Source organism: Manihot esculenta, chromosome 11 (genome assembly GCF_001659605.2).
Source record: "Manihot esculenta cultivar AM560-2 chromosome 11, M.esculenta_v8, whole genome shotgun sequence".
Classification (NCBI taxonomy): domain Eukaryota; kingdom Viridiplantae; phylum Streptophyta; class Magnoliopsida; order Malpighiales; family Euphorbiaceae; genus Manihot; species Manihot esculenta.
This window is the reverse complement of record NC_035171.2, coordinates 23,574,574-23,601,552: the sequence shown is the minus strand read 5'-3', so window position 1 is coordinate 23,601,552 and position 26,979 is coordinate 23,574,574. Positions and strand designations below refer to the sequence as shown.

General features: G+C 34.9%; 1 protein-coding gene across 3 annotated transcripts in view; it reads left to right on the top strand.

Moving 5' to 3' along the window:
* Positions 1 to 16,317, top strand: part of LOC110626910 (ubiquitin carboxyl-terminal hydrolase 8) — a 33,189-nt gene extending 16,872 nt beyond the window's left edge. The window contains exons 6-13 of one of the 3 annotated variants that reach the window (XM_043961685.1): positions 10,801 to 10,941; positions 11,306 to 11,446; positions 11,560 to 11,730; positions 13,280 to 13,537; positions 13,641 to 13,789; positions 13,863 to 14,420; positions 15,103 to 15,376; positions 15,774 to 16,317. In XM_043961685.1, the coding sequence (XP_043817620.1) occupies positions 10,801 to 10,941; positions 11,306 to 11,446; positions 11,560 to 11,730; positions 13,280 to 13,537; positions 13,641 to 13,789; positions 13,863 to 14,420; positions 15,103 to 15,376; positions 15,774 to 15,890 (1,809 nt within the window). In that variant the 3' untranslated portion in view covers positions 15,891 to 16,317. Of the gene's footprint in view, positions 1 to 10,800; positions 11,155 to 11,305; positions 11,447 to 11,559; positions 11,731 to 13,279; positions 13,538 to 13,640; positions 13,790 to 13,862; positions 14,421 to 15,081; positions 15,377 to 15,773 lie in introns of those variants that run through there. The other 2 variants (XM_021773096.2, XM_021773097.2) reach the window with 2 other exon arrangements.
* The last annotated feature ends 10,662 nt before the right edge of the window (positions 16,318 to 26,979 follow it).

The following is a 26,979-nucleotide window of genomic DNA, read 5'->3' as shown; positions in this document are numbered from 1 at the left end:
ACCTAAGTCTTACTTGTTCTCTTATTTTTTGGTTTTCTAGCTGAAGAATTTTGGGAAAATTTAGAGAATTCTTGTATTTCACTCTTAATCTTTACAATTGGTTTATATGACTATTTATACACAAAGAATTATATCTAAACAGGAAGCAAATAATCAAATAATAATTACAGAGATAATTAAGGATCCTAATCAAATCAAATCATATCCCTAGAATTAGTTAGGATCAGCAAATAAGTCAACACTCCCCCTCAAGTTGGTGCAAAGATGTCACACATGCCCAACTTGCAAATCAGATTATGGTAGATCTTGTTGTGAGCCATTTAGTAAACACATCCGCAAGTTGCCCAGTAGAAGTCACATGAACTAGGCTCAAGACATCGTCTATTAATTTTTCTTTAATAAAGTGCCGATCAATTTCAATGTGCTTCATTCGGTCATGTTGGACTGGATTTTGTGCTATACTTATAGCAGTTTTATTGTCACAATACAAAGTTATCTTGTCTCTCTCGGGCAACCTCAACTCCCTCAATAACTTCTACAACCATAAGAGTTCACACACACCTTGGGCCATTGCTCTGTATTCTGCTTCAACACTTGACCGAGCAACAACACTTTGTTTTTTGCTCCTCCAGGTGACAAGGTTCCCTCCCACAACTGTGCCGTAGCCAGAGGTGGATCTCTTGTCATCGAGAGATCTTGCCCAATCTACATTTGTAAAAGCTTCAACTCGGAGGTGACCATGTTTGGAGTAAAGAAACCCTTTTCCTGGCGCAGACTTTAGGTATCTCAAGATGTGAAGTACAGCCTGCATATGAGTCTCGCGAGGGTCGTGCATGAATTGACTGACTAAGCTAACAGCATAGGCTATATTCGGTCGAGTGTGTGAGAGATGAATCAACCTTCCTACCAATCTCTGGTATCTTCCAATATCCACGGACTCACCAGTTCCTGCTTCCAGCTTGTGATTGCTTTCAATGGGAGATTCTGTTGGTTTACACCCCATCATATCAGTTTCTTCCAAAAGATCCAGAATGTACTTTTTTGGGAGATGAAAATTCAATTTTCTAATCTAGCCTCATCGATACCTAAAAAATATTGCTGTTTTCTTAGATCCTTGATTTCAAATTTTTGAGCCAATAACCTCTTTAGTTTAGCCATTTCCTCTTTGTCATCATCTGTCACTACTATATCAACATACACAATAAGAAGGATGATCTTACCCTTATGATGTTTAATAAACAGAGTATGATCAGCATTGCTTTGTTGGTAACTAAAGGACATCATGACTCTATTAAACTTGTCAAACCAAGCTCTGGGAGATTGTTTTAGCTCATACAAAGTTTTTTTTAATCTACACACTTTTCCTTGTGTCTTTTCATCAGCAAACCCAGGAGGAATTTTCATGAACACTTCTTCCTCAGAATCTCCATGGAGGAAAGCATTCTTCACATCAAATTGTTGCAAGTCCCAGTCCAAGTTGGCTGCGCAAGATAACAGAACTCTGATGGGGTTCATTTTTGCAACTGGGGCAAATGTCTCTTGGTAATCCACTCCATAGGTTTGAGTGAATTTTTTAGCAACCAATCTGGCCTTAAATCAGCTTTGTGTTTCACTGTGAACACCCATTTACAGCCAACGAGTTTCTTCCCGGGTGGGAGAGTGACAAGCTCCCAGGTTTCATTTTTAGCCAATCCTTTCATCACTTCAATCATTGCTTCCTTCCATTTAGGATCTGCAAGAACTTTCTTCCAATCCTATGGAATAGACACAGAGGAAATAGATAAGGCAAAGGCTCTATAGAAAGGAGACAAGGATTCATAAGAAACAAAGTTAGAAATAGAGTTAGAAATAGGGTGTTTAGTATAAGATTTGACCTCTTTTCTTTGTGCAATAGGTTTATCTAAGTCATTGGAGCATTCAAGAATTGTGGGTAACTCACCAAAAGAAGATTCTTGATTGGGTAACTCACCAGAAGAAGATTCTTGACTTTGAGTAGACTGCATAATGACTTATTCTGCTTTGTCTCTCCTCGAATACCTTTTCAAATTTGGCTTGTCCAAACGATTAATTCTCTCCCCTGATTGGACATCTCCCCCTGTCTACTAGAATTTAAACTCTCTAGTTGAGCCATATCATTCAGAATCACCGAATTCGGGATCACCTCTTCTTGCTCATTATTCTCCCCCTGAAGAGGTGAGTGGGTGGTATTGAAGTAGGGTTTAGTTTCTCGGAAGGTAACATCCATACTGACTAAGTATTTCCTAAAGGGAGGGTGATAATGCTTGTATCCCTTCTGTGTCGGAGAATACCCAACAAACACACATTTAAGGGCCTTGGGATCCAATTTCCCTGTCGTCCTAGTATAGACAAAGCAAACACACCCAAATATTTTTGGTGGAATAATGTATGAATTCTTTCCTTGTATAACCTCCAAAGGACTCATAAAGTCAAGGGTCTTGAGAGGCATTCTATTGATAAGATAAGCAGATACAATAATTGCATCTTCTCAATATGCTTTAGGTAGATTCATGGTGAACATAAGAGATCGAGCTACTTCCAATACATGCCTATTTTTCCTCCCAGCAATGCCATTTTGAGCACTAGTATAAGGACAACTAGTCTGGTGTACTATCCCATTACTCTCCAAATAAGCAGAAAAGCTACTATCCATGTATTCTCTTCCATTGTCGGTTCTCAAAATTTTCACTTTAGTATAAAATTGAGTACAAACTATCTTATTGAAAGGATGAAAACAAGAGAAGACATCACTTTTAGCTTTAATCAAATAGACCCAAGTCATTCGAGTGCAACAATCAATAAAGGTGACAAACCATCGATTACCAGACAAGGAGACAGTTTGAATAGGCTCCCAAACATCAGAATGAATAGTCGCAAAAAGAATTTGACTTTTATTATGACTCAAAGGATAGGATGTTCTAGTGTGTTTAGCATATTCACAAGTATCACAAAATAGAGAATCAAACTGAGTTCTAGCAAACAAATTAGGATAAAGTTTTTCTAAGACAAAAAATGATGGATGCCCTAACCACCTATGCCATTGTATTATTTCCTGATTGACATCCTTATTTTCTCCAAAACAGGCTTGAGATATCGAAGAACCTGGATCACCCTCCAACATATATAAGCCATCATGCAGCCTACCATTGCCAATCCTATTTCCCATGCGAAGATCCTGAATAATACAATGATTAGGAAATAATTCAATTTTACAGTTAAGGGCATTGGTGATAGCACTGACTGATAAAAGATTGACAGGAAAGTGGGGAACGTGAAGGACAAATGATAATTTAATGTTGGATGTGCAAATAACAGAACCTGTTTCGGATATGGGAGTAAAAGAGCCATCAATAATTCTGACACTATCTTTGGTTAGAGAAGGAAAATAATTGAGAAAGCCTTTAGAAGAGCATGTCATGTGTCTATTTGCACCAGAATCGATAATCCATAGAACATTATTAAGAGAGGAAGCATTACCTGACTTTACAAAGTTAGATGTGGCACCGGAGGATGAGTAATCAGAGTTAGGAATCGAGACCCTTTTACCTTTTGCCATCGAGACCCTTTTTCCTTCTGACATGGTAAAGATTTATGAACTGTGAAAGAATAGGAGGTACCCAAGGTTGTACACACAAGAGAGTCCAATCGATTCACCAAAAGACTGTGTAGCAGCACGGGAAAGCCGGAAAGATGGTCGGAATCGTCGCCGGAGTGATTGGAGCGGCAAAGCAGCGTCAGGCGATGGGACACGCGTGGTGAGAGGAGGAAAGGCTCTTAGATGGATTAGTACCAAAAAGGTAGATCTAGGGTTTTGAAACCCTAAAATGGAAAAATTGAATTTGAACCCTAAAATCAGGGAAAAGGTCTCAAGGCCCTTAAATATGTGTTTGTTGGGTATTCTCCGACATAGAAGGGATACAAGTGTTATCACCCTCCCTTTAGGAAATACTTAGTTAGTATGGATGTTACCTTCCGAGAAACTAAATCCTACTTCAGTACCACCCACTCACCTCTTCAGGGGGAGAATGATGAGCAAGAAGAGGCGATCCCGAATTCGGTGATTCTGAATGATATGGCTCAACTAGAGAGTTTGAGTTCTAGTAGACAGGGGGAGATGTCCAATCAAGGCAGATTTGAGAAGGTATTCGAGGAGAGACAAGGCAAAAGAAGCCATTATGTAGTCTACTCAGAGTCAAAAATCTTCTTCTGGTGAGTTACCCAGTCATGAATCTTTTTCTGGTGAGTTACCCACAACTCTTGAATGCTCCAATGACTTAGATAAGCTTATTGCACAAAGAAAAGGGGTCAGAATTGTAATGGTGCGTGACATATTTTATGGGAGGCCCAATATCGGATGGGGAGGCTCTAATACCATGAAAAAGTTTGGGAAAATTTAGAGTATTCTTGTATTTCACTCTTAATCTTTACAATTGGTTTACATGACTATTTATATACAAAGAATTATATATAAACAGAAAGTAAATAATCAAATAATAATTACAGAGATAATTAAGGATCCTAGTCAAATCAAATCATATCCTTAGAATCAATTAGGATCAGCAAATAATTCAACACTAGCAATTTCTATTTTTATTTGATTTTTCATGTTATACTCTCCACCTCTTGAACATCTCATTTAATCCTTTACATGGACTTAGAGTTATATAAGGTTCTCACCATTATGCTTTGGCTGTGCATGGTCACAGGGATACTAAAATTAGCGGTCTACACAATTAATAGTAAAAGTTCATTTTTTAACTTATTTCAAATTAACAAATTCAAGTGAGCTTGAGTTCAAGTGCAAATTATCCTTCTTAGTTTAAATATTTAGACAAATAAAAAATTGGTGAACATCGTAGTTTGCTATTTTGATGTATGATATAAGACATTTAAATTACATGGAAGTATACAATTCAATTAGGATTGCATCTTTTCAAGTTGTGCATTGTAATTTGTACTTTGCTTTATTTGTTATGGGAATTATTGCAAAGTGATCTCAGCACAGTTATGCTTTGTTTGGATGGAGAGAAAAGAAAAGATTTAAGATTTTGGAGAAGTTTATAGAGTATTCTTGTATTCTCTCATAATCTTTGTAAGTAATTTACATGTCTATTTATACTCAAAGAATTACAACAAAAAAGAAAACAAATAATTATAAGATAATTTCTCACAATTGAGACCCCTAAAATTATGCGTAGAATTATAAGCAAATCAACACCAAATCAACATGTGAATAAGTCAACTAAAATTATGCCTAGAATTAGTAAGCAAATCAACACCAAATCAACGTGTGAATAAGTCAACATTCCCCCTCAAGTTGGTACATAGATGTTCGCATGTGCCCAACTTGCAAACCAAATTGTTGTGGGTCCTACTATAAGCCCATTAGTAAATACATTAGTTAGCTGCCTGTTAGGAGTCACGTGAACTAAGTTTAAGACACTGTCAGTTAGTTTTTCTTTGGTGAAGTGTCAATCAATCTTAATGTGCTTCGTTTGATTATGTTGAACTGGATTCTGTGCTATACTGGCAGCCTTATTGTTACAATACAAAATTATTTTATCCTTTTCAAACAGCTTCAGTTTCTCTAATAATTTCTGTTACCACAAAAGTTCACTCATAGCTTAAGCCATCGCTCTGTATTCAACTTCACCACTTGAACAAGCAACATTTTGCTTTTTGTTTCTCCAAGTGACTTTCTTCCTGCAACTGTGCAGTAAGTAGATGTTGATCTTCTGTCATAAGGAAATCTCACCAATTTGCATATGCTCAGAGGTGACCATATTTGGAGTAAAAAAGGCTTTTTCTAAATGTAGACTTTAGGTATCTCAGGAAGCAAAAGACAACTTACATGTGAGGTTTGTAGGGATCATATATAAATTGGCTGACCAAGCTAACAGCATAAGCTATGTCTAGTCAAGTGTGTGATGGATAAATCAACCTCCCTACCAATTTCTGATATTTACCAACCCATTGGCTCACTAGTTCCTATTTGTATCTTGTAATTACTCTCAATAGGGGATTCTGCTGGTTTGCACCTCAACACACTGGTTTCTTGCAAAAGATCTAAAACATACTTCCTTTAAGAAATAAAGATCCCTTTTGCTGATCTGGCAATCTCAGTTCCCATGAAATATTGAAGTTCCTAGATATTTTGTTTCTAGATATTTTGTTTCAAATTTCTGAGCCAATAACTTTTTAAGTTGAGCAATTTCTTATTTGTCATCTTCAGTCACTACTATATCATCAACATACACAATAAAAAGAATGATTTTACTCTTATGATACTTAACAAACAATATATGACCAATATTGCTCAGTTGATAATCAAAGAAAATTATGGCTCTCCTAAACCTATCAAACTAAGCTCTGGAAGATTGCTTTAGCCCATACAAAACCTTTCTTAATTTGCACATTTTTCCTTGGGGTATTTTCATTAGCGAACCCCGGGCAAATCTCCATGAACACATATTCCACTAGATCTCTATAGAGAAATGTATTATTTACATCAAATTGTTGTAGGTCCTAATCCAAATTGGCTGCACAAGATAGCAGTACTCTGATTGAGTACTCTGATTGAGTTCAGTTTTGCGACTGAGGCAAATGTCTCTTGCTAATCCATTTTATAAGTTTGAGTGAATCCCTTAGTAGCTAATATGGCCTTAAACCTTTCAATTGTTCCATCAATTTTGTGTTTCACTGTGAAAAACCATTTGCAGTCAGCTAGTTTCTTTCCATATGGAAAAGAGACCAACTCCCATGTCTCATTTTTAGCTAGAGCTTTCATCTCTTCAATCATTGCTCTTTTTTATTTAGGATCTCCAAGGGCTTCCTTTCTATCCTGTGAAATAGAAATTGAGGAAATCGACAAGACAAAAGCTCTGTAGGAGGAAGACAAGGAATTAATGGAAACAAAGTTAGAAATAGAGGGTTTGGTATAGGATTTGATACCTTTCCTTTATGCAATAGATTTATCTAGGTCATTAGTGTATTCAAGAGTTGAAAATAACTCACATGAAGAATAAGAGAAAGATTCTTGATATTGAGTAGGTTGCATAATGACTTCTTCTGTCTTATTTCTCCTTGAATACCTCCTCAAATCTTATTTATTCAAGTGTCTAACTTTCTCTCCACTAATCAAAAGGCTCCTTCTGTCCACTAGAACTCTCCCCTTGGACCAGATCATCTAGGGTCACAGAATTAGGCATCACCTCTTCTCTCTCATTGCTCTCCCCTTAAAGAGGTGAGTGGGTGGTATTGAAGTAAGGTTTAGTTTCTCTAAAGGTAATGTCCTTGTCGATGAAATATTTTCTAGATAGAGGGTGATAACAGTTATGTCCCTTTTGTGTTGAAAAATACCCAACAAATATGCATTTAAGAGTTTTTAGATCCAATTTTTCAGTCGTTCTAGTATGAACAAAACAAACACGTTGAAACACTTTTGGTGGAACCATGTACGAATTTTTCCCTTATAGTATCTCGAAAAGACTCCTGAAATTGAGTCTTGAAGGGTTTTCTATTGGTAAGATAAGTAGATGCTAGGACAATAGCTCCCCAATATACTTTTGGTAGATTCATCTACCTCCAATAAATGCATGTTTTTCCTTATAACAATCTCATTTTGTACACTAATATAGGGGATAATTAGTCTGAGGTATTATCCCACTGGATTCTAAATAAGTAGAAAATCTATCATCCATATATTCTGTACTATTATGAGTTTTCTAAATTTTCACCTTAGCATTAAATTGAGTACAAAACATCTTGTAAAAAGATTGAAAGTAAGGAAAGACATCTTTTTAGCTTTTAGCAAATAAATCCAAGTTATCTGAGTACAACAATGAATTGAAGTGAAGATAGTCTAAGTAGGCTTCCAAACATCAAAATAAATAGTAATAAAAGGGATCATACTTTTATTATAACTCGAAGGATAGGAGTTTTTAATGTGCTTAGCATGCTACAAGCATCACAAAATAAAGAACCAAATTGAGTTCTAGCAAAAAAAATATGATAGCGTTTTTCTAAGATAAAAAAAGATGGATGTCCTAACTGCCTATGCCAATGTATTATTTTTTAATTGACTTCCTTATTCTTTCCAAAACAGGGCTTGAGATACCATAGAACTTAGACTTCCTCACAACATATATAAGCTATTATGCAGTCTATTACTGCCAATTCTCTTCATTGTGTGAAGATCCTAAATAACACAATCATCAGAAAAGAATTCAATTTTACAGTTAAGAGTGAAGAACATAATGATTAGAAAATAATTCAATTTTACAGTTAAGAGCATTGATGATAGCATGGAAAGATAAAAAGTTGACTAGAAAATGAGAAACATGAAGAACAAATGATAATTTAATATTAAGTAACAAAATTTGTTTTGCATATTGGAGTAAAAGAGCCATCAACAATTTTGACACTGTTTTTGGTTAGAAAAAGAAAAATAATTAAAAAAAGCTTTTAGAAGAGCCTACTACGTCTATATTTACTCTAGAATTAATAATTCCTGGGGCAATATCAAGAGAGAAAGCATTAGCTGACTTCACAAGGTTAGATGTAGTACTAGAGGAGGTGTCAATAAGAGATAGAAAGCGTTTGAGACTCTAAATTTTATAAGAGGAAAGGAACTCAGCAGTAACTCTCCTTAGGAGACTCACATTTTCTGATAAGTTAGCTTGAGCTCTTGAGGTGCCTTGTTTCTCCCACGGCCTCTAGTAGGGGGCGACCACGTAACTTTCAACAAGTCTCCTTAGTATACTTTAGTTCTCCACAATAGTCACGATGCAAGTCATCTTTCTCATAACTAGGGATTTTTAGTGTGCTCGAACTAGCAATTGACTCGGCCTCAATGTACAGCATAATATTCCTTCGACTTTCCACTTGTTGAACATATGTTTATGCTCGTCCTAGCGAAGGAAAAAGGGCCTTTACGTAAAACTTGGATTCTAATTGGGTTATATTCATTGTTCAAGCGTGCAAGAAAATCATAGACACTATTCTCAATCATTTTCTAGAATTTGACTGCATTCCAGTTTGCCTAGAAGTGTTGATAGTAATTAAGCTCTTGCCATAAGCCACATAGTTCAGAATAAAATTGAGAGATTGTCATTTCTCGCTGTGTAGTACTATGAATCTTATTCCGACATAAATTTAGACACTATTCCCAATCTTGAAATAAGTCAAAGACAATGTCCTCTATATTTTTGCAGCAATATCGAGCAATATATAGGACTTAGGAGATATGAGATTGTATAGAATTGAATAACCATGCCATAAGAAGACAATTTTTTAAGTCCCATTGAGCATAAACTTAGATCACTAACATCCAGTTGCCTCTTATTACTAGTGATATAGCCTGCAATCCTATAGCCTTGATAAACAACAAAAAGACTTTAACAACTAAGATAATTGTTCTCATCAAAGCTTTATGAGACTAATTTGCAAGGAAGGGTTATTAGAATTAGGAACTGAGGCTCTTTTACCTTTTGCCATACAGAGATAACAACAAACAAATGGTTGTTGAACCAGTAAATACCCAATAGAGGTTGCAAACACCAAAATCCTAACCAAACATCAAGATGACCAAGTAGCATCATGAAGTGGCCGGAAACAGGTTGGAAAAACCACTGACGAGGACTAGGAAGAGAAACCCGATGGAAATCTGGGGATAGGCTTGTGACACTCCAGCGACCCTACTGGTGGTGGCAACGAGGCACTAGGAGGTCCCTATTATGGCAGTACCAATTCAGAGAGTTAGAGTTCCTAAAATTGAAACCCTAAAATCAGGTTCTCTAATACCATGAAGATTTTGGAGAATTTCAAAGTGTATTCTTGTATTTCTCTCATAATCTTTACAAGTAATATACATATTTGTTTATACACAAAGAATTGCAACTAAAAAGGAATCAAATAATTACAAGATAATTTTCTAATTAAGGCCCCCTAAAATTATGCCAGCAAGTAATTTTACATGTCTATTTATACACAGAATTGCAATAAAAAGGGAAACAAATAGTTACAAGCTAATTTCCCACATTTAAGACTATGCCTCAAATCAGTATGCAAATCAACACCAAATCAGCATGTGAATAAGCCAACAAAAGAAATTGAATTTCTAATTATTTCCTTTATTTGGCCAATAAATTAGAGGAGAAAAAAGAGGAGAAAGAGAGAAAAAAGATTTCTTAATTCCTCTTCATTATTCCAAAAGGGAAATGGAGATTATTAGATGCTGTTTATATTAAAATTACTTATATACCCTTATATCATATAAAAAAATTGTAACTTACGATAACAATGTAATTCTACCAGGAGAGAAATTTTTATTTTTCTTTTACATCCAAACAATAATTTATTTTCTTTTCTTTTCTCTTCATTTCTCCTCTTTAATTTCTTCTCATCTCCATTGCACAACCAAGGATCCAAAGAAAGAGTTAGACTCGAGTCAAAATAAAATATATTGGAAGTCTAGTTTGAGTAGCTCGACTAATTTTGCACTTAATATAGATTATTGTAGTAGCTAGCCAACATACAAACATAATGAATTCTTTTACTGGCCTGTCACATACATTGAATGATTAGAAAAACCATTAGCTGAGAAGAACTCCCTTCATATGAATATTATTTTCCCCTGATTCCTTTCAACTTTGTCTCTAGTGATTTCAATTAGATTATCTGCATTTCATTTTATGTGGGTCATGGACTATTAATTTTGGTGATTCTATACTATTTCAATTTATGTTAGCTAATTCTTTCTCACATTTCTATGTTAATCTACAGATTCTCCTGGAGTTACAAGTTTATGGGCTGTCAGATAACATGAAATGCAGAGAAGGGAAAAAGGATGATGCTGCTATACAACTTTCTAATGGCACACATTCTTCTGGAAATTCGCTTGTGATGAATGGAAGTGCTGGAAATGTCAGTGCCGGTTTATTTCGTAGTAATTCTTCTGTTCTATTTGGCAAATCAGGAGAAGCTGGCCCTTTGGGATTGACAGGATTGCAGAATCTTGGAAATACTTGTTTCATGAATAGTGCCATTCAGTGCTTAGCACACACACCAAAGCTTGTAGACTATTTTCTTGGAGATTATGGTAGAGAAATAAATCATGACAACCCATTGGGCATGGATGTAGGTTATCATAGATTCTAAGTCTCTTAAATTATTTTTCTTTAAAGAAATATATTTTCCTTTTCAATGTTAACATTTTTTTAAGAAGTGTACGTTTTTATGTAGGGAATTTGCTGTCTTAATCTATTAATTAGTTAGTTTTATTCTCCAGGGTGAGATTGCCTTGGCTTTTGGGGATTTGTTGAGGAAATTATGGGCTCCTGGAATAAGTCCAGTGGCACCAAGAACATTCAAGTCAAAGCTTGCTCGTTTTGCACCCCAATTCAGTGGCTTTAATCAGCATGATTCTCAGGTCTGCTAATTCTCTTGCTCTAAAAGATGCATTTTGCACTCTCTCTATGTGAGGGTTGTTCTATGAATTTATTCGTTAACATCTATTTTTATGGATATGATGGACCTTTATAGGAACTCCTTGCTTTCTTGTTGGATGGACTCCATGAGGATCTCAATCGTGTGAAATGCAAACCTTATGTAGAAGCCAAGGATGGAGATGATAGACCAGATGAAGAAGTTGCTGATGAGTATTGGAGGAATCATGTGGCTCGCAATGACTCCATTATTGTCGATATCTGCCAAGTAGGCTTTCTGTTTTTCTATACTTCTTTTGTAGTTTGCTATACTGCACCAAGTATAGGAGTTTGATTTGATCATTTATGTTTCCTTCATTGTTGTTAGAAGCTTACTTTTTTCGATTTGAATCAATTTCCCAACATATTGATTCGAATCTATAGGGTGAATGCTATTCTTGATTCGAATCTTACGATTCTCAATTTGATTCCACGTCCTAGCGATTCAAATCTATAGGGTAAATTATCAGAACTCTACTAAATCGAAAGGATTGATAGTGAACTAAGTGAATCAATACGAATCAACTGAGTTTTCACCCAATTCGATCAATTATTTATAAATGATTGTAAAATTCTAATGTAGAGAACAGAATTTGAGTCGAGAAAGAAGAGAAATAGGGATGAGGAGAAGAGGAATAGATCAGGTTGAGAGAGAGAATAGAGAAGGTGAGAACAGAAAGAACATTTGAGGGAGAGAAAGTTGATATTTATTATTGAATATTCAGAATGCCTTTCAAGTAATCATCTTCTCTTTTTTACAGTTCTACAGTAACTGCTCTTAACAACTTGAGCTGATCTATAACTCAATATTCCCTCCAAAAATATTCAACAACTAACTGCTGTTCAACTTCCTTTTCCCTCCAAGATGCCTCACGTGACTCAACTTATTCCCTTGCAGCTTCTTTCCTTCTCCTTCTATAGTATGCAACAAGATTTGTCAGACCTTATATTTTCAAAATTTAAAATCTCATTCACTTTTGCTATAAAATGTATACATAAAATCTTTCCTTAGCTATTTTTCTTCCACCACCTTACTTTTTTCTTTTAGTTAATTTACTTAACTAAATATAGTTGACAAATTATGACAATTTGTGTTAATAATATTCTAATGTCCTATCTGTTTTTACTTTATAATTATTTGATAAAATTTAAATGATAGTTTCAGTGTATATATAATGACAACTATTGTTTACAATTCCAAAGTTCATAGTTTACAATATAAAGCTATATAACATAATAAATATATATTATTCTATTATAAAGCATATCTCTAATTCAATAATGATAATTCTATATTTATCAAAATATGTAATTATGGTATTTTTATTTTACTTATCTTTTAGAACTTATATTATATTTAATTAATTTATAGAATTTTTATTGAATCTTATGATTTGATTCGATTCTCGATTCATAAAATGAAGATTTCGATTCTTGATCTGAATCTAGATTTGACAAATATGATTTCCTTACTTTTCTGAATTGCAATTCCTATTGAGCTTCTCTTAAATTAGAGTTTTGGTTCTATTTTTAGGTTGATTGATCTGACTGACTGACTGAGAATGTGAGATGTTTCAGATTAACACAACTCATTTGATGTTTTTTTAGAATTTTATGTTCAAATGGATTTCAATATATCCTTCACAGATCTGATTCTACTATATTTATGGGCCTGGATATCTGCCTTAATTTTTTTATAAGTTGAGTTGGTGTTTTTTGGATAGTTATAATCTGTTGGTCCATCTGAACTTACAAATCATGCTTAATTTTGATTGCAGGGTCAATATAAATCAACGTTAGTCTGTCCTGTTTGCAAGAAGGTATCTGTTATGTTTGATCCATTCATGTACTTATCGCTACCTCTACCTTCGACGAATACACGAACTATGACTTTGACAGTCGTGAGTGCTGAGGGAAGTAGTCAGCCATCTCCATATACCATTTCTGTGCCTAAGTATGGAAAATGTGAAGACCTCACTCAGGCCCTAAGCATTGCTTGTTCTTTAGGGATTGATGAGACCCTATTGGTGGCTGAGGTACTTCTCAATATTTATAATATCTAAATGTGCTGGATTAGTTATATTTGCATATTTTCACAATATGTTTTATTTTGATGACTGAAGCTATATAGTAATATAGGTTTACAATAACCGCATTATACGATATCTGGAAGAGCCAGCTGATTCCTTATCATTAATTAGAGATGGTGACCGCTTGGTTGCTTATCGGTTAAAGAAGGAGTTGGACAATATGCCTCTGGTTGTGTTTATGCATCAGCATACAGAGGAGTAAGTTTTGCTACTAGTTTAATAGGTCCTTGGAATGCCTTATCTTTTTCTCTAATTGTTTGTACAATATCAGGCAGTACATCCATGGGAAACTTACTTCAAGTTGGAAGGCATTTGGAATTCCTCTAGTAGGACCAGTTCAGAATTTTGTCAATGGGTCTGACATCCATGATTTGTATCTAAAATTGCTTACTTCGTTTCAAATACCTGCTGATGATACCTTGGGCAGTAGTTCTACCTGTAAGAGCACCCCTGTTGAAGAAGCTACAGGAATGGAGGATAAGAATGATACTGCTTTAGGTGGAAATGCAAATCCCTCCAGTGAAGAAGGGGCCAACTCTTCTGAAGATTCTGAACTAATGTTTTATTTAACAGATGAGAAGGGAACAGTTAAGGACTCCAAGATCATAATAAATGAGCCAGTACCACTAACAGGAATGCCCAAACGGTTTAATGTTCTTGTATGTTGGCCAGAAAAACAGATTGAACAATATGACACTCGCCTTCTTAGCTCATTACCTGAGATTTTCAAGTCTGGCTTTCTTTCTAAGAGACCTCAGGAGTCTGTTTCTCTTTACAAGTGTCTTGAAGCGTTTTTAAAGGAGGAACCTCTTGGACCAGATGACATGTGGTAAGCATAAATTCTCAAAATGCAGCCTTAAATAAATTTCACCTTTAATGAGCTAGAAATACTTGAAAGACATTTGGGAGATTTGAAATCCTTTATCAACGGGCAATATGGTACTTTGTTGTTGGCAATTTTTATTTGGGCATATTGTTTCCATTTCAAAAGATTTTGTTTGTCTGTTTTTTTCATTTGTTGCATATCCATGTAGCTTTTGAAATCAGGGGTTTGTCATTAGTTCTTTATATTTAATTATAACTGATTAGACTTGATCTTGTTTCCCTTTGTTTTTTCTGAGGTCCCTCTTAGTACTTTCTAAATTTTTTTGTTAAATCTTGCTCTCGAGATATTTTGGGGAATAATCTCCTCATCCTTAACTGAATAAATTGCAATAGGATCAATATAGTTGGATGCTATTCATTATTTCTATATGTGCTGCTATGTGACCTTGGGAATAATGTCCTTGCAAATGCAAGAGGAACGTTGTGCATTTGACCCTCCATAGAGCCCAGAATGTTGGGGGCGCATGCAGTATGATACCCTTTTGTATGTGCAAGGCATTTACACACTTAAGTGATTAATTGCTTTGATTTTTAAAGTTTTTAGAACCTTAAACTTCTCTTTTGTAAAGTATGGCCTGTTCTCTTCATTTTTTTTTTGATGTTAGGTACTGTTGTATGTAATTTAGGTTTTGTCCAAGTTGTAAGCAGCACCGTCAAGCGAGTAAAAAATTAGATCTATGGAGACTGCCAGAGATTCTGGTTATTCATCTCAAAAGGTTCTCTTATACCCGATTTATGAAGAACAAGCTTGAGGCATATGTTGAATTCCCTGTTGATGATCTAGATTTGTCGGCTTACATTTCCTACAAGAACGGGCAATTATCTCACCGTTACATGCTTTATGCTATCAGTAATCACTATGGAAGCATGGGAGGTGGTCATTACACTGCATTTGTCCATGTAAGTCGTGTGTTTTCTTTCTTTTTTTTCCCAATCTTTTTCACCATTTCTTTCCTCAATTTTTCATCAATGGGCATTTTTTTTAATCATCCTCTCTTCCTCCACCTCTCCAGAATAAAAAAAAAAAAGAATGAAAAAAATGAATGAGAGATTTGTCCTTGGTTTTTTTTGTTCATGTGAATATATTTTGTTCCAAAGAAGCACTTGACTATGTGGTGCTTTCCACAGTACTCATACATTTGAGGCCATCTCATCAGGAAGGTCTTGGCTATATGATTTTAAGTGCAAAATTGGAAGCTTAAAAGTTTTGCATTAATTATGAAAACAGGATGTGAATGTGGGCTTATACTAGTCCAATCAAATCTTTAAATGTTGTATTTGTGTTTGTTTGATGTAGCACGGGGGTGATCGGTGGTATGACTTCGATGATAGCCAAGTTCATCCAATCAATCAGGACAAGATAAAGACTTCAGCTGCTTATGTTCTTTTCTACAGAAGAGTTGTAGAAGTTTAACTGGGAAGTAGAATTACCACTTGTTGAGAACCCATATAGAAGCTAGATGGTTAGTGGAATTTATTAACATTGTGCCATCTTAGTCTTGTTGAGTATGTTTGAGAGGGTAGCATTCTTTTGTTTTTATCATTATTTAGTTCAAATTAATTAGAGTTACCATCATGGATGGTAGGGAAAGGAGAATTAAAGTAGGTGCAGGAGATGATATTATCATACAAACAATTCAAGTAAACATACCCAAAAGAGACTTTTCTTATACCTATAACCATAGGTAAGGGAGAGTTTTTGTAAAAGGGGATTTTCTTTAAACCCCCCACCCTAAGAAACCTGTAGTTCTTGCTTACTCATGTATAACTCTTGTACAACTACTGATTGGAAAAATATTGGAATTATTTGATAGGCAAATTGATTGGTTATTAATTTCAAATTGGTTTCATAATAAGTTTTCTCTTACTGAATCTTTTGACTAATGCTTTCCTGAATGTTTATTATTTATTTATTTATTTATTTATTTTTAGTGTTAAACTAGGATAAGGATGGTGAGAGGAGTTGTTTATGGGTCAATTCCTCTGGTTATAAAGTAAAAAGTTTAATTTAAAATTTATAATTGATTAATAATATATATTAAAGCTACATCTAAATTCTGAATTTCAAATATTGGTTGGGTAAATTTTATGAGTCGTTCCTGACTTTATTGTCTATAAACTTCAATTTGTAATTAATATGAATAATATCAAAATTTTTGTAACCTATTATAGCCAATTTTCAGATTATAACATTATAAAATGATTTGAATATCCCTTAAAAATCTCTTAATTAATAAATTATTGCACTCTTCGATTTTGCTTATGACAAAAAAATTTAATAAATAATTAGGAATTAGGGCTAAAGGTACAGTTTTCCATTAATTTCATTCCAAGCATTTGAGACTCATATTCTTCATAATGGTAAATGTTAATGAACCACCATATGTAGGTCAAATTCATATATGCCCATCACATTAGCTGAGATTTTTGAAAGCTTAAGCTTAAACTAAGCTTTATAACTCCCATTGATTTAAACTACTAGAATTTTGTTGAAAGACCATGTACTACTCAAACCAGAGCAAGAAAAGTGTTGACAACTACTAGGGAAGTGATGCGTCCACTCAAAGAAATGGCCTTGCTAGAATGGTCAAAACAGCCTTCTTGGGCCTTCAACGAGAGCTTCCCGTAATCCAGCAATACCACCAACCATACACACATCTCTAGTTCTTGTAAAATTGATGACTCCACTATCAAACATGATATTTTAAGTTTTGAAAGCAGAAGCTCACCTATAGGTAGACCAGAACCGTGATAAACAATTGGGTAAACAAATCTAGAAGCCAGATAGTCGTTGAACCATTGTTGTTTGATTAAATAGATGAGAAGCCCTCATCATTCGAGCTTTGATTTGCAGTCTCTAGAGCTCTCTTGATCCTGATGAATTGTAATGGTTTCAATTGCTTTTCTGATCCAAACAATAGTGACAGTGGCTTTCTCAGTCTGATGCTTATCATCTCAGTCTCCATTTTAGGATTGGTGTTTGTGATCTCGACGATCTTTTGTGGAGTCATGTGCAGTCTTCTTATGATTGTTTAGAAGATTTATCCTTGTTAAAGGATCTATCCATGGTTGAGGATGAACAATGAAAATTTTACTCTTATCTATCTTTCTTATCTTCTCTGTTATGAGAGTTATGGTGGGCCGGTAGGTATTATAGATAAAAGGGTATATACATTATTTTCTTATAGTTTATTAATAAAAAATATCGTAAATTATTGTTTTAATTGGTAAACGGTTCATATTAAGTAAAAGAGATTTTTATATTTAAGTATATCAAAGTGAGGAGATTTATATTATAAATTAAAGTTTAAGGGTGATACCGTTATGATATCCAAATTCAAGATCGACCGGTGAAATTTACCCAACATTGATATCCAAACATAGCATGAGAAAAATTCAATACTGAACGGGATATATAAGGTTCCAGTTTTGCACATGATATAAAACGAAAGAAAAGTACAGAAATAGTGAATGGCCAATATATTGCAATGAGTTGATGATAAATTACAATATACTATATTTAGTTCGGCAAATCTTATAACTTATTCTCTATATTTTTAAAATCATGTAGTTTTTGGTGATGTGACTGGAAAACAGAGTTGTGCTGTGATTGGCTAGACCTGCAAGTGAAATGGTGGGTGCTCACAACAGCTATTCCAACGCTCAAATCAGTATACTGGAGAATATGGCGAATATGATGAATTGCTTAGAATTTGAGTAGTATAAGAAAATAATATATCTTTACCTTTGTGATCGTTCTCCTTTTATACTGTAAGAAAATAGAGATAAATATATTATTTTCTGATAATCCGATGATGATGTACTCGACTACTTAATAAGGAATATCGCCAGCTAATAGATCGGTAATCCCGCGATTATAGGCATAATGGAGATTTGCTGGTATATGTTTGATAACGGTAACTTTTCGTCGAGACTCGTCCTATTCAGAGAATGGCAAATCTTGATGATAAACTAGATGTTGAGGCATCTAGGTCTTCCTTTTCTCAAGTGGAACCGTGTTTTTCATTGAATCCTCTTTATTCAGTTGGATTATGACCAGTTTCCTATTCCCTCTCTCTCCTTTCACTTTCAAAATGGCCAATAGTTCTAGAGCTACTGTTAATGTTGCTACCAATGAGGGAGTCATCATTTCTTCTAACCCTGATAACAGAGATCGAAAGGCTGATAAGGGATGGTACCCTTCGAAAATTCAGAAGGAAGGGAAAAAATGAGAAGAGAGCGGAGCTCGAGGAAACTACCCCTGAGACAACCCTTGATAGAGAACCCGTAGGGGTCATACATGTGATAACACAAGGACCTAGCAAAGGGTAGGTGAAGTAAGCAGATTGCAAACATAATTACTAAATAGGTAAAAAACTTTTGGAAAATCTTGGGAGTTGTCTACTCTCGGGAGTCATCCACTTAGAAATCTCATGAGTTAGCCATTCGAGGGGACCAAGTGGTTCCCCCTCCCCCTAAGCGTGTTATCTGTTATAGAAGAATATTCATTTAATAACAAATTCTGACGAGGCATTTTTAGATATTATATTCTTTAAAGGAACAATGGATTGTCTTCCTCAGGAAGAAAGAAAGACTAAAGAGACAAGAAAAGGCCACAAGGCGGATTCTGCCAGGCCCAGTCACAAGGCGGATTCCACCAGGCCCAGTCATGAGGCGGTTTTCGTCAGACCACTCGGGAGTTGGTATTAGTGTATTTGCCCTAAACTATTATGTTGGACCTTTTTGTATATCATTTTATTTATTAATAAAAGAGGTTTTATTATCATCATTATTTATTTCCATATTACATAATAATGATTAACATCCCTGGTTACTTATTATTATGGTGATAATAATAAAATATGACTAGTATGATTATTGATTGATAATCATGAGATGATTATGTGTATGTTGATATAATTCAATAATCATAGATACTTGTTAGAGAACAAAGTATTGGATGGACCCACATTGAGATCACTACATGAGTTATTGTCATAAGTGAATCTCAAGATAGTTATGTTTTAATCCTTTGACTTGAGATTGTCATAGTTTCCAACATAAGGATATTAAACAATCAAGATAGAATTTATCTCTCTTTTTGAAAGAGATATCTTCTGGGCCACTCGATAAATGAGACTGAGAAATGCATGGCCATGCTCAAATGAATTGATAGTGTGATCAATATCATTTGGTTTTACCAGTCTACTTAGAGATCGAGAAATCATAAATTTGAACATTATAAGTTTGACATTGATCATGACTTATGTTCAAACTAGATATCGTGTGACAAATGGATTACTACATGTTCTATTTGTTAGACTTTATCGGACTATCAATCCTCATATTAATTGGATAGTCATAATGTTTTGCTAGAGGCCGCTTATGATTTATGGGCCTTATGAGATTAGACCTATTGCCAATTAATGTGACCCTATTGGGTTACACACAAAAAAACGTCGTTGATGTCCTATGTCATATTAATGGGCTAAAAACACATTACTATAATTAATAATAATAAAGATATTATTATTATTAATATTAATTATTTATTATTATAAGACATTAGTATAATTAATAATAATAAAGATGTTATTATTATTAATATTAATTATTTATTATTATAAGATAATAATATTTAAAAGATCTGCAGTCTATCTGTAACTGTTACAGATAAATGATTTTTCCATTATTCTTTTCAAAAAAGAGACTTATCACATAGATATTTGAGTATCTGTGAGATTGTGATAGTTGGTTATGAATACAACTCTTTTTCAAAAAGAAGTGTGGAAAAATGAAAAGACTAAAAAACGAATAAAAGACCTTCTTTAAATCGCGGGAGTAAGGTTTTTTGAGAGTGTTCGTTTTTCTGGGTTGTAGATTGGGGAGCACATAGCTTATCCATCCGTTAAGAGAGCTAGCACTCTAGACGGAAATGTTCATGTGGATACCATTGAGGGTGTTCGTTTCATAAGCAACACCATCAGTCCGGAACTGTATCTTCTCGTCAAGTCTAAAGGTTAGTCTCTTATCCTTTCTTCAAAATAAATGAAGCACTCGGATCCTGAAAGGAAAACAGAGATTTTTATTTTCCATTGCGATTTTAGGTTGCAGTAATCTCTGTGTTTTCTTACAGTTGGTCCCACTAATCAAGGCCACAATCAGCCAGATCTAGTCATAAGGCGATTTTCACCAGACTACTCGGGTGTTGGTCCCACTAATCAAGACTACAAGATAATTTTTGCTAAGCTAGGTCATAAAGTGGTTTTCGCCAGACCACTCGAGCATTGGTCCCACGAATCAAAGCTATAAGGCAGTTTTCGCCAAGTCAGGTCATAAGGTGGTTTTTGCCAGACCACTCGGGCGTTGGTCTCACGATCAAGGCCATAAGGTAATTTTTGCCAGGTCAGGTCACAAGGCGGTTTTTGCTAGACCACTCGGGGATTAGTCCCATAAATCAAGATCACAAGGCAGCAATATTCACCAGGCCATGTCACAAGGCAGTTTTCACCAGACTACTCGGGTGTCAGCCCCACTGATTTAGGCCATGAGGCAGAAAACTGACAGCATCATAGTCGGGTAACAGACTGGCATAGAAAAATCCTAAGGCAGCATATGCCCAGGCCACAGGGTGGTTATCGGGCGTACCTTATGTCCGAGCGTTAGTTCCATTTTGAAAATTTCCTATTTTCTTTATTTTTAGCCACAAGACAGGCCAGTGACCAGGCGTTATAGACAGGTGTTAGCCCCTTGAGTAAATTTTTCAAAAGAAATTATTTGCAGAACATATAAACACTTAATGAAAATAAAGGCAAAATGTTCTCATTAAAATTACGAAAGGTTACAAAGGGATAAGGTCATCAAGCTCATCCGCCCGAGTCTCCATTACATTGATATTTACAACATCTATTACATTAACAGGAGAAACTCGATCGGAGGGAACATCTTCATTACGCTCCTCTTCGGATGAAGTATCTTCAGCATGCTTCTCTTTACCCTCATTTTCTTCCTCGGGGAGGATGTTATCTATCCAGGAGAAATCCTTAGAAGGAAAATGCTTCATCAGCTCCTTCCTCACTGAATCCTGGCATTAAATAAACATCTCCCCATCCCGGGCCATTATCTCTTAAGTTCCGCTCAAGCTTAGCAACCCTGGTAGAGACAGCCCGGGCCTCCTCAGCTTGAGCCTGCAGCTCCAAGACCAAGCATTGCAATAAGGCCACTTGATCCTCGGCGAATTTAGCTCGAACCTCAAGGCCCCGGTTAGAAGCAAGGGCCACGTCAAGATCAGTCTAAAGCTTGTCTACCGACTCTAATGTCTCCTTCATGGTGCCCTTAACTTCTGCAATCTGGCCCTTCAAACTTGAACATTCCTCGGCCAAGAGCCCCCTATGCGTCTTGTTTGCACCACACTCCTGCCTCAAGGCTTTAAAACAGTCTTTGGCCACAAAGGTGCAAAGGGCGCCCTCCAGTGCAGAATGAATAGCGTTAACAAATAGCTCGTCTGGCTCAACCTCATTCAAGTGGTGGCGATCTACAGGCCTCAGGGCACTTTTGATTAGTATGAGATCGAGAGAAGGGTCATTAAGGAGTGAGAGCACCCGGTTTAGCACCAAAGCCAACCGCTGAATGCCTGCAGGCGAGAAAGACTCAACCCCCGTGCTCGTTGAGGCAGGAATAAAGGGAGAAAGGACATCAGGGAGCTCGGGAGCTGGAGCAGAAGCAAAAGCAGAAGCACTCAGGGGTGAAGATTCGAGCTGAAGGGGTGCCAACTCCTCAGTCGTAGGCTGGGGAGGGGGATGAGGAAGTACAGATCACCTCTTTTGAAGGGAAAGCACACTTAGCAGGGGGACTAACAACCCCAGCAACAATAGCCTTGCCCTTACGAGCAGCATGTATTGCCTCAGTGAATCTGCTTGACCTGACCATATCTGTAAACAAAAGGAAAAGTAAGCAAGAAAGGCAGTTCAAAAAATAAAGAGGAGGGAAAGAGAAGTACCTTAATCCCAAGCCAAGAGAATGCTTTTGGAAAGGCTGGGAAAATTGGGCAAGTGAGGATTGCAGGTCTGGTTTGCTGGCAGATGACTCTGTAAGGACAAAATGACATTCCTCACCATCTAAATAATGTCAATTTTCCTTAGGGCTTTAGCCATCGCCAAGAGAAAGGCTAAAGATTCATCATCCTCTCTCCTCGAACAAACCCCATCCTTCGTCAACTCCACCCAATAATGCCAGCTGGTTTGAAGACGCGCAAACCCCCCCAGCTTCCGATGATGGAGGATAAAAAATTTATTCTTCCATTGCTTCAAAGGAAGAAGGCATCCGGTTAAAAATATTCAAGGGACTACTTAAGTACCATAATTCCTCATTTTTATGGGTACCCAGTTAGTATAGCTGGGAGAAAAATACTATACTAGGTTCAATGTGATTGTGAAGACACATAAAACGAAAAGTCACCAAGATTCTCCAGCCATTGGGATGAAGTCGGGCAATAGAAACCTTGTGAAACCGGAGGACCTTCACGAAGAACGAGTATAAGGGGAAGTGAAGGCCAGCCTTCAACTACTCTTCAAAGAAAATATAGTGTCTTCGGCAGGGATCGAGTCATTAGCATGAACGCAAGGAGAAGGAGCAAAAGCCTTCAACTACTCTTCAAAGAAAATATAGTGTCTTCGGCAGGGATCGAGTCATTAGCACGAACGCAAGGAGAAGGAGCAAAAATTTGAAAAGACTCATGAGGAATGTAGTAAGTATCGTGCAAACAATCCACGTCGCGCTCCAGGAAGGCAGACGGGGAATCACTGAGTAGACTATCCCTATTCTCTAGAGCCTCCCTGAAAGGAATAATAGGGGCTAGCACTTGGATGGGGCCATCAGTGGAGGAACTAGAGACAAAAACCCCACTAGGGGAAGAAGAGGTGTTCCTGGTCATGTTAAAGAAAAAGGAAAATGAAATTACCGTAAGGAACAGAAATGGGAAGGAAGCTGTAGAGCAAATCTCTCTAAAAAATTGTAGAAAGCAAAAGTAGTGTTCGGAGAAGAGAAGGGATTTATAGGACAGTTTTGACAGTGGGCTTGAAATGCGGCACGATAAACATGGCAGTAATTAGGAAAAGGCTAGTTAGGCGAAACGACTTGAGTAGCCAAAAACCAACCTTGAGGGGCCACGTGCCCCAGACCTCGATAAGAGATACATCCTTTGAATATGAAGAATCGAAAACTGGTGGGGGAACTTCTAATGTTACATAAAATTCGCTCAAGGAAAATCGTGAGCTGTCACTACGATGTAGAGTCAGCAAGGATCAAACACGTAGAAAAGTCGATCTATTACGAAGAAGTAATTCCACTACAAAAATCTGTCGGAATAGTAACGGATATTAGTAACGGATTTAAATCCGTTACAAATTTGTAACGGATTAGTAACAGATTTTATATTCCGTTATTAATTTTTATTATTTAGTAACGGATTAACAATCCGTTACTAAATCTGTTACTTAATAAAATTATTTATAAATTTAATAACGGATTTTGAGATCCGTTATAAATCCGTTACTAAATTAGCTAAAAATTAGTAACGGATTTCAATCCGTTAATAAATTTGTTACTAAATCGGTTACTAAATAAATAAATTAAATAAATAAAATAGTAACGAATTTAATAACGGAACGCAATATATTATATAATTAGTAACGGATTTAGTAACGGATTTAATCCGTTACTATTTTTTTAATAAAAAATCGATTTTTTATTTTTTAAAATTCTAAATTTTCTTTTTAAGTTTAGTAACGGGTTTAGTCCGTTACTAAATCCGTTACTAATCTAAAAATTAGTAACGGATTAAGAAATCCGTTACTAAAATTTGGAGAATGCGTTTTTTTAAAAAATTTAGTAACGGATTTAATCCGTTACTAAATCCGTTACTGATTCGCGTATTTATACACTCACCCATTTTATCTCCCTTCACTTCATTCATTTTCTTTCTCCCCATTTTATTTCCCTTTCATTTCATTCATTTTCTTTCTCCTCTCTCTCCTCATTTCTTCATTTCTCCCTTATCTTTTTTTTTTCTTAATTATTAACTCCAATTTTTTTTCATTTTCTTTCATTTCCTTCAATTTTCTTTCATTTCCTTCAATTTTCTCTTCAATTTTCTTTCATTGCCTTCAATTTTCTCTTCAATTTTCTTTCATTATTGATCTTTCTTTTATCACTTGATTTTTGTTTTATTTTCTCTCTTATTTTTTTCTTTCATTTTCTTATATTTTCTTTCATTTTCTTTTATTTTCTTTCATTTTCTCTTCCACTTTCTATCATTTTCCCTTCCTTTTTCTTTCATTATTTATTCATTTACTTTCTTTTCTCTCATATATATACTCTAACCTTTTTTTTTTTACATTCTTTTGTATATCTTCATTTTCTCTTTATTTTTCTTCATTTTTTCTTCATCTTTCTCTCATTTTCTTTCTTTTTTCTATTTTTTCTTCCTTTTTTCTCATTTCCTTTAATTTTCCCTTTTTTCTTATTTGCTCTTCACTTTTATCATTATTTTCTTTTATTTTCTTTCTTTTGTTATTTTCTCTTTTATATCTCATTTTTTTCTATTCTCTCACATTTTTTCTTTTTTTAAATTTTCTCATGTAATTTTATAATAATTTTCTCATAAAATTAATAAAATTTAAAATATTAAAGTTAATATTTAATATAAAATACAATGAAAAAATTAATAGTTTACCATAATTAAATTATTATCTAATGTAAAATATAATGAAATAAATTAATTCCATTTAAAAAAAATGAAATAAATTAATAAATTAATATAATTTTTAAAATTAACAATAGATTTAATAACGGAATATAAATTTAAAATATTTTTTTTATTTTTTATTTTATCAAATTAGTAACGGATTAGTAACGGATTTCTATCCGTTACTAAATTTAGTAATGGATGCAATTTATTTATATATTTTTAATTTTTATTAAATTAGTAACGGATTTGAAATCCGTTACTAAATTTCATTACAAATCCGTTACTAAATCAGTAACGGATTGCTAATCGGTTACTATTGCATTAGCAACGAGGTTCATAGTAACAGATGTAAATCCGTTACTAATCCGTTACTAAACTGGTTAGTAACGGATTTTTCATTGATTAGTAACGGAAAAATCCGTTACTAATCCGGAAAAATCTTGTAGATCCGAACACCGCAAACATACAGGTCATCACCAAAAGACTCGCCCTTCCTCATCAAAGCGAGCCTCGATACGGGGTTACCGTTGTCAAAGACCAGCATATCTTTATTATGCCTGTGATCGCGGGATTCCCACCTGTTAGCTGATGATGTCTCGTATCAAGTAGACGGCCACATTACCGCCGGATTATCAGAAAGATACCATACTTATCTCTACTTCTTATAGTATAAAAGGAAAAGAATCGTAGAGACATATGTACGCTATTCTTTAAAACTAAAGCTCTAAACAATTCATTGGATTATCTACTTGTCGAGATTCTGACTTGAGCATAAGAGTGGCTGCTGTGTGCATTCACTATCACCTCACGTTTCCTCTCTTGCAGATTCTAACTAATCACAACAAATTTCTATTCCGGTCACGTCGTCAATCTAATCTCAGAAATATCACTTAGGACGTGGATTATTTAAACTAAATAAGGCGTTTTATCCATATGATATGCAATGGTGAACAATTCAAGTATTTGACTTCAAAAGATTCAAGTAGGGCTATCAATTAGCTGGATTCATGCACTTACTGAAGGTGGACTAGCTACAGCTGGGTCAAGTCCATTATCCAGCAATTTTTTTTCTTAAAATAAAAATCCAAACGTTTTTTCTAAAACAAGCAAAAAGTTATATATATATTTTTTAATGAAAAAAAGGCAAAAAAATTACATCAGAAAAGCGGTGGACAACAAAACGGTGAGATGTTTACCTGCAAATTGAAATGAAAAATGATATTATATCCCTGACATCTTTCAAAAAATCCAATAGTTTAGTTTCTATATTTTATATTTATCAAATTAAAAATTTCTTCATCAGTATATATTTTTTTATTTGATAAAATAAAAATACAGAAATTAAATAATTTATTTTTTACAAATTTAAAAATATAAGTGTTAATTTTAATATAATTTAATAATAATTAACGAAAAATTAAATAAAAAATCTTTAATTTAATGGAGTTAAAATAAAAAGACTAAACTATTTAATTGTAAAAATAGAGAGATATATATGTATTAATTTTAATATATTTAAAAAGTATAAAAATAATTATTTAAATGAAAAAAAAAGGCAAAAAACTAGCTTAATGAAGGAAGAGATAGAAGAAAATCCATGTAGTTTTGTCTTATAGCTGAACTTGAGTGGGAAGGACAACATTACTTATCTTTCAATTTTAGTGTAAGAAGTGACCTTAAGCATAGTGATAGTACATTTTCACAGCTTGGATTTGAGGACCACTCTGCTCTTTCTTCTGTGGTTCTAACTATTGCA